Source organism: Neofelis nebulosa, chromosome 10 (genome assembly GCF_028018385.1).
Source record: "Neofelis nebulosa isolate mNeoNeb1 chromosome 10, mNeoNeb1.pri, whole genome shotgun sequence".
NCBI classification, from domain to species: Eukaryota; Metazoa; Chordata; class Mammalia; order Carnivora; family Felidae; genus Neofelis; species Neofelis nebulosa.
Window position 1 is genome coordinate 105,447,004 of NC_080791.1, and position 7,413 is coordinate 105,454,416.

The following is a 7,413-nucleotide window of genomic DNA, read 5'->3' on the forward strand; positions in this document are numbered from 1 at the left end:
CCTATTTACCAATCCCGCGGTCACACCGCCACAACTGACCACTTCTGCCAACACACTGTCACCTGGGGCTGGGGGGGCCGAGAACTGCCCCTGCCCCGGAGCCCTGCGGCCGACGGCTTCGGGCTCAGCCTCTGACCCCCTAAGCCTCAGCGAGCCGAAATCCCAGCGCAAGCCTTTCGCGCCGGCAGTCCTCCCCGCGCACGCGCAGCCTGCCCCCGGTCGGGCCCCGGCCCTGGAAACCATAGAGTGCCGGGGCTAAGCAGAGGGGCCAGAAAGCCGGGGTCGCTCCATCTCCTGCTTCCGGCTGCGCCTCGCTGCTCTGGGAGCGGCTGTAGCGGCGTACGCAGTTTCCATGGGGACTGAAGATGGCGCCGCGAGGTGAGATTCCGGAGGTGTGTGAGTCGCTGGTCCTGATGCCTTCAGTGCCCCTCTCTCCCCTGACAGAGCTCGACCTCAGCTCTTCTTCTCGGGTGTTAGGGACATCGCTCCTCACCTGTCCAGAGTGGGGTTTCGAGCCCCACCCACGCTGAGTGCGTGAAGGTCTTGAGGTGCAGATCTCAGAAACCCCCCAATCCTGGGCTCGGCCTGTTCTAGGCAGGATCGGTTACAGATTTGCTGTGTGACCTGGACCAGGCCATTGCTGGCCTCTGCGCACCAGTTTCTTCTCCCAAATAGTGACGGGGTTAGATCTTAGAGCGGCCTTGCCTTTCACCCCGAAGCCGAGTCGAGTTGGACGGCGATTCCCGGGGAAAGGGGGGATTGAAGGAAGCCCCCTACACACACACGCACGCACGCACGCACGCACACACCTTCATCATCATCAATCGCAAGTGCCCCGAATGGCCTTTCCCACTACTGCGACCTCGTGTGTTCTTCAAGTTAGATACCGAACCATTCGAAGAACAGAGATTGAACAGAGATTGAGCTGCCCCCCGCCCATACCTCTTTTTTGTGCTTATCTTTTCAGGTAAACGACTGTCCTCCACCCCGCTGGAAATCCTGTTCTTTCTGAACGGGTGGTATTATGCCACCTACTTCCTGCTGGAACTCTTCATATTTCTGTATAAAGGTAAGGCCTGGGGCTTGACTACCATTGGCCCCAATATCCCTTCCCCACTTCAGCCCAGAGCCAACTCCCATCAAGTGCCTTCTTATTTTTCATTCTTTCCTGTAGCTCCTCTTCGCTGCAAGGTAGAAGGCTCTTCATCATATGGCTTCTTTGAGAATGATTCAGTAGGAAGCCCCGCAGCAAGAATCTCCTGAGTTTGAGAAATGTGGGCTTCTCCATCCTTACTCTCCCTCATCGCCTCTTTGCAGAACTGCACGTTAAGCTCACTGGTGACCCTCAGGATCTATTCAGCGGCCAGTGTACCCTTGTAGATCCGATCATTTTGGAGAATGGGGTCCTCACAGACTTTGGCTTAGGAGTAAAATCTCCTAATAATGCGCGTGCCTCCAACAGTCGCACTAGGAGTTAACATATCCTGCAGCAGGTGAACAGATCCTGCCCATACCTCATGAACTAGTTCATGGAAAGCTGATAAGACTCATGCCCTCATTATCCCCAGGCGTGTGGGTGTTCTTGTGGGTGCCGGTGTATGTTGTTTGCAAACTCTGGCTTTTGTGTTGGCAGCTCTCCTCCTACCATACCCAACAGCCAATCTAGTCTTGGATGTGGTGATGCTCCTCCTTTACCTTGGAATTGAAGTGATCCGACTGTTTTTTGGTGAGTGTTGGCCAGAGAATCCTTCCATTCCCTCTGAGAAGAACTGCTACCTGTAACTTGATTAACGAGAACAAGTACATAACCTAGTCTCACAATAAGAGATTGGATCTAGTGGGATGTCCCATTATGCCCTCTCTGAAGTTTCAAGCGGCTTCCTATTTTGGGTCAGGATCTGTTTGTGTGTTGCTCTGTAGGGGCAGGAGTGGGCAGTAGCAGGAGATTTTAGATTGTTCCCTCCCGAACTGCATAACTGCCAGGAGAGCCTGGTTCCTCTCCCTGGTTTGCTTGGGAGAATAGATTTACCTGGAAGGAACTCCATGTTCAAGGCAGTGCATGTCACCCGAGTCAGCACTCAGGTCCCTTCCACTTCTCTGAACAGGGGTTTCTGTAGGACAAGTTTATCCTCAGGTCTAGAGCAAACCTCCTATTAGTTAGAATAGCTCATCCCATAAAACACAAAGAAGAAACAATACTTCCAACACATGTAATGAAGGATGAAGAAGGTCCACATAAATCAATAAGGAAAAGACAACCTAATTTTAAAAACTGTGAAGGGACACGAATAGGCAGTTCCCATAAGAATAATAAGAGGATCAATAATCATGATAAAATGCCCAAACTCACTAATAAAAAGCAAATTGAAACAACAAGGTAACAGTTTCATCCAGCAGATTAAAAGGATTTCCAAATACCTAGCATTAGATTGGGTGTGAGGACCAGGTCTCTATATTCCCACACTCTTTGGGAACGTAAATTACAGCAGTCATTTTGCTAATCGTTTTGCCATGTAAAATTGTATTCTTGGACCTAACAATTACACTTCTAAAACTGGGTGAAAAAAACAAACACTTCCACAGATATGTAAAGATATCGATGTGTTTTGTAACCTGAAAACATTAGAGGGGTGCCTGGCTGGGTCGGTCATGGAGTGAGCGACTCTTGACTTTGGGCTTGTGAGTTCAAGCCCCAAGTTGGGTGTAGAGATTACTTAAAATAATACATTCTTAAGAAAAAAAGAAATTAGAAACAACCTAAACATCTGTCAGTACAGGATTAAATTATGGAATTGCTTCAATGAAATCGTTCATAGCGATTAAGAAAAGAATAAGGTAGTTACATGTGGCAAGCTGTCTAACTCCTGTTAAATGGGGAAAAAATATAAGTTGAAAACAGTATGTAGAGTATGATTCCATTTTTATAATAATAGTAATATGTAAGTATACACACATAACAAAATCTGAAACAATATACATCGTTCCATAAGAATGGCTATCTCCAGTGAGGAATCATGGGGTCTTTTTAGTTTCTAGATTTTCTAAAATTATTTTCTGTATTTGTATTAGTTGGAAAGTTTTCAATGATTATATAATTAAAAAATATATTTCCGGGGCGCCTGGGTGGCGCAGTCGGTTAAGCGTCCGACTTCAGCCAGGTCACGATCTCGCGGTCCGTGAGTTCGAGCCCCGCGTCAGGCTCTGGGCTGATGGCTCGGAGCCTGGAGCCTGTTTCCGATTCTGTGTCTCCCTCTCTCTCTGCCCTTCCCCTGTTCATGCTCTGTCTCTCTCTGTCCCAAAAATAAATAAAAAACGTTGAAAAAAAATTTAAAAAAAAAAAAAATATATATTTCCCCCCAAGTAAAGAACCCATTGTCCCAGAGTGGGAGCCAGACCTGAAGCAGGACCTTTGGAGTGAATGACTCCAACCCTAATGGCTCCTCCAAAACCTCTCATTTTGAGCACAGAGGGACCCCACTTATAATCCTGCCCATCTCCATCCAGGACCAGTTTTCTCTGCCTTGCTGGTCCATCCCATCCCATCCCATCCCATCCCATCCCCCCAACGTTTTCTCTGAGCCCAGGGAAAGCAGGCCACTGGAGGTGACCCCATGGGCTGTGTCTGACAGGTACCAAGGGAAACCTCTGCCAACGAAAGATGCCACTTGGTATTAGTGTGGCTTTGACCTTCCCATCTGCCATGATGGCCTCCTATTACCTGCTGCTACAGACCTACGTGCTCCGCCTGGAAGCCATTATGAACAGCATCTTGCTTTTCTTCTGTGGTTCCGAGCTGCTGCTTGAGGTGCTCACCCTGACTGCTTTCTCCAGGTACTGCTGCTGAGGGACCATTTCCTGTCACCTGAGGGTTGGGTTCCCATCCCATCCTAGGGAGGGATTCATTGTTCTTCTGAAGCCCGATGGGTCTCTAAAGGATTGCTAAGGGGAAAGGGGTGTCTGTGAGATTGCTTTTCCTATTTAGGGTAGACCGTTACCCAGGGAAGACATTCTCCTTGTTCTTTGGGGCCAAGAGGCTTGGAATATAGAACAGTTCAGGCCAGTCGCTTTTGTTCACTGGTCTTTTAACATTTTCTTTCTTTCTTTCTTTCTTTCTGCCATCAGTATGGACAGGATTTGAAGTGCAAAAATTTCAGCCAGCAGTCCTCAGGGGCTGAGACCACAGATACTTCTGGTCTTTAGGCACACCAGTGAGAAGTGGTGGGTCACGTTGTCCCGGGAAAGTTGCAGCTTTTCCTCAACACAGATATTTGGGCAACAAACTGAGCATCAGGCCACTGGGCATCATCTTCTAAACCAGGACCATCAGCCTGAGAGACTGTTCTACACTCCAGTGTAGGGAGGGGCAAGGCTGTCCCAAGCTGGCCCTTCTCAGAACCAGTTCCCTGCTGCCCTCAAGTCCTCTGTGATCCTCGTGGCTTGTGTGGACCACGGAGGCTCGTTGGGCTTCCAGCAGGACTGGAGCCCCACACTCCCCGTACGTGCCGTGCCACCCCTGTCACCCGAGCACAGAGAGCCTCAGGATGCCTGCCCCTAGAGTGACGCAAAAGCCTCTCACCTCATTCCTCAGAGACTGAGCTCCGGAACTTTTTTTTTAGTAGCTCATAGTGTTATTTTTCTACTCTCATCATGAAACAAACATTATTTTGTAATAAACGTGTATTTTCCGTCATGGGGGTTGCAGCCTTTTTCTTATGGCACCTGTCCCTAGAATTTCATCCACGACAAGGGAAGGGAGCGACTGTCCCGGCAGGTTTTTCTCAGGCTGTGCTCGGCGACCCAGCGTGAACGCAAAGGCAGCGATGACTTTCTTCCCCCAGCGGTAGCCTAGATTAATCCCTAAAGGCAGCAGTTTCCGTATCTTCTTCAGGCCTGTCATCCTGTAAAAGACTCTGCTTTATATTCTTCGCCTCTGCCCCCAATCCCGCATCCCCGCGTCTTTTCCCTCCTCCCTCTTACAGACAGCTGTCAGCTGCTTTCCAGAGTGAGGCATAAATAATTGGAAGAAGTATATGCAAAATTTGGCAGCATTTTTGTCATCTGGTTTAAAATTTCAATTTCATGTAAAAGGAAACCCTTTTTTTTTTTTTTTTTTAATAAGCTGGGGAAATATTGTCCTTAGTACATCATTCCCTTCTCCAAGCAAGAGAAATATTGTCCTGAGTACATCATTCCCTTCTCCAAGCGACCAGCTTTAAACCTGTTTCTCATCTTACTTGGTAGTGGCTTTTTTGTTTGTTTTTCTAAGTCCCAGGACACATGACAGAATTCACTTTAGAAACCCTTGAGCCATATGGCTATTTGCTATCAGATGAATCCTCTGATATCTACTCTTGCTCCCAGTAGAAAGTGAATTGGTCTTTAAGCGTTTTCATGCTGGTTTTTAATTCTGCTTATTTCCTGGGGTTGAGCTCATTTTCATCCTGTGAAGGTCACCGCTGTCCAAAGCACTGAGACTTTTCTCGTTTCCTACCTCTTCTGTGTCCTTGCCTCCTAGCTGCCTTTGGGTCTACCCAAAAGCTATAGTAGACAGGTGTAATCAACCACGAAACAGTAACAAAAAATCCAGTGGGAACCTCCCTGATACTTGTCACAAACCCCGCTAATCCCCTGACTTTTCTGCTGCTCACACTGCTTTCTCTATCTGCGCTTTGAAGAAGTTGCTGGCATCAAACTGGACAGGAACTTTTTCCATGGCCTCCCCGTTTCTTCGAGAGGTTCAGTGGTTAAGGTCACTCTCCTGGCAACACAGATAAAGGAATGAAAGACTCCGCTGAAGTTTAGAGTTGGCTTCAAATTTAAAAGGGACCTTAGAAATGAATCTAATCCCCCACCTTGCAGGCTTAGCAACGAGGAACAGCCAAGCCTCGCACACCTGGTTAAACAGCTGGAAATAGAAACCTTGTCTGAGGAGTCTCCATTTAGATCAAGCAAACTCTATTTCAACAGGTACCGCTTGAGGATGAGAAGGAGTGGTTGAAAATGGGGATAGGCTACAACAGGAAGTCCCCTCATTTTTTCATGCTTATCTGGGAGCTTCGTGCCTCTTGCTTCCTGTGTATGGCTCCACCCATGTTCAATCTTCCTGGTGCTTGTTGGAGCCACCTGTGCGGGTGCAGTCACACCAGAGTAGAAAGAACATCATTCAACAGACACCGAGGCAGCAGAGGACAGGAATGAGGACAGCTAGCCTTTCAGGGTCAGTGTGGTACAGTGGAGAGGACCTGAGTGAAGGAGCAGGCTGTGGTCACAGGTGCTGGTAGAGACCTGCTCAGATATTCACACTCATGGCTAGAACTTGTCAAGTGACTGCAGTGGCCATCTCTAGAGGCTGAGGTGTGGCCCAGTTCAGGAAGCACTTCGGACCCACAGATTCAGGTTTCTGGCTCTATACCCTGACAGCAATGTGTAGGAGACTATGTCCCATCCAGGGCCTGGCAGAGTATATTTTAATCCATGCTGCGATCCTATAAGGCAGAAAATCAACTTGAATGTGAAGTCAACTTGTGTCTGAGCGCATTTAGCTTAAAAAGTAAGAGTTGGGATTTGAACCTAGAGTAACCCAAAGGTCACCCCTTTCTGTACCACCATGGTAGCTCTTCGATGAAGGATGTGTTTCCTTCTCTAAGCCACCAGTCCTCACGCTTTACTTTACATAAAAGTCATCTGGGCATAAAAAGTAGGTTTCTAGATTTCACGTAGAAGTGGATGCAGGCAGAGAAGAGGCACTTTTAGCAAGCACAGCACGTACCTGAGACGCAGGGGACCACGTTACTGGCCTGGACTAAGCACACTTACTTCCCTCACGCTGCTTCTGGTCATAGAGTTTCTGGGGCTCTCCCTCCCCCTGGAAGTGTTTTTTTATGCCAGTCTTGCCTGTGCTCGTCCCAATACTCATTCACTATCACCTGATCTCTGGTTCATCTTTTTATACATGTGACTCTCCTCTTGCTCACCTGGCTTTCTGGAATTCCAAGGAACTGACTCACAACACTTGGCTGAACTTTCCAAATGTGTACTTCCCGACGTTTAGACAGCAATCCAGTTTCCAAAACACGTTCACGTTATCTCTGATTCTTAAGACACCCCTGTGTGGAAGGCAGAATAGCTGTTCTCAGCTCAGAGGAGACAGGCTATGCTGCTGTCAACAGCCAGGTAAACAGACGGTGGAAGCAGGCACTGCGAGCACACTTCCTAAGTCCGGGCAGAGGAATCTTCCCTTCCTGAGCGTGAGAACATCAGAACGTTCTCCTTACTCTGAGCATGAATCTTAGGGATCTTAAAGGATAAAGGACTTGGGATGTTTCTTTCCCTAGGTTAGATGGCTAAGGAAGAAGGCTAAGCCTCAAGGGGGGCACTTCCAAAGGTTTGCACTAGAGGCCTCCTCGGGGCACC

The 7,413-nt window shown here is 48.2% G+C and overlaps 1 protein-coding gene across 3 annotated transcripts; it reads left to right on the forward strand.

The window, feature by feature from the left end:
* Positions 1-249: 249 nt before the first annotated feature.
* On the forward strand, positions 250-4,690 carry TMEM216 (transmembrane protein 216). 3 transcript variants are annotated; one of them, XM_058689226.1, is made up of 5 exons: positions 250-378; positions 968-1,069; positions 1,634-1,726; positions 3,630-3,831; positions 4,123-4,690. In XM_058689226.1, exons 1-5 carry the CDS (start codon positions 366-368, stop codon positions 4,136-4,138), a joined length of 426 nt encoding a protein of 141 aa, XP_058545209.1. In that variant the 5' UTR covers positions 250-365; the 3' UTR covers positions 4,139-4,690. The 3 variants fall into 3 exon arrangements, with proteins under 3 accessions (XP_058545209.1, XP_058545210.1, XP_058545211.1); XM_058689227.1 differs by having other exon boundaries at positions 268-392; XM_058689228.1 differs by lacking the exons at positions 250-378; positions 968-1,069 and adding an exon at positions 1,198-1,493.
* Positions 4,691-7,413: the final 2,723 nt, after the last annotated feature.

Coding starts and splice junctions, on each gene's coding strand:
- TMEM216 (XM_058689226.1), top strand. Junction 1,070..1,633: donor CTTCATATTTCTGTATAAAG/GTAAGGCCTGGG, acceptor TTGTGTTGGCAG/CTCTCCTCCTACCATACCCA. Junction 1,727..3,629: donor AGTGATCCGACTGTTTTTTG/GTGAGTGTTGGC, acceptor TGTGTCTGACAG/GTACCAAGGGAAACCTCTGC.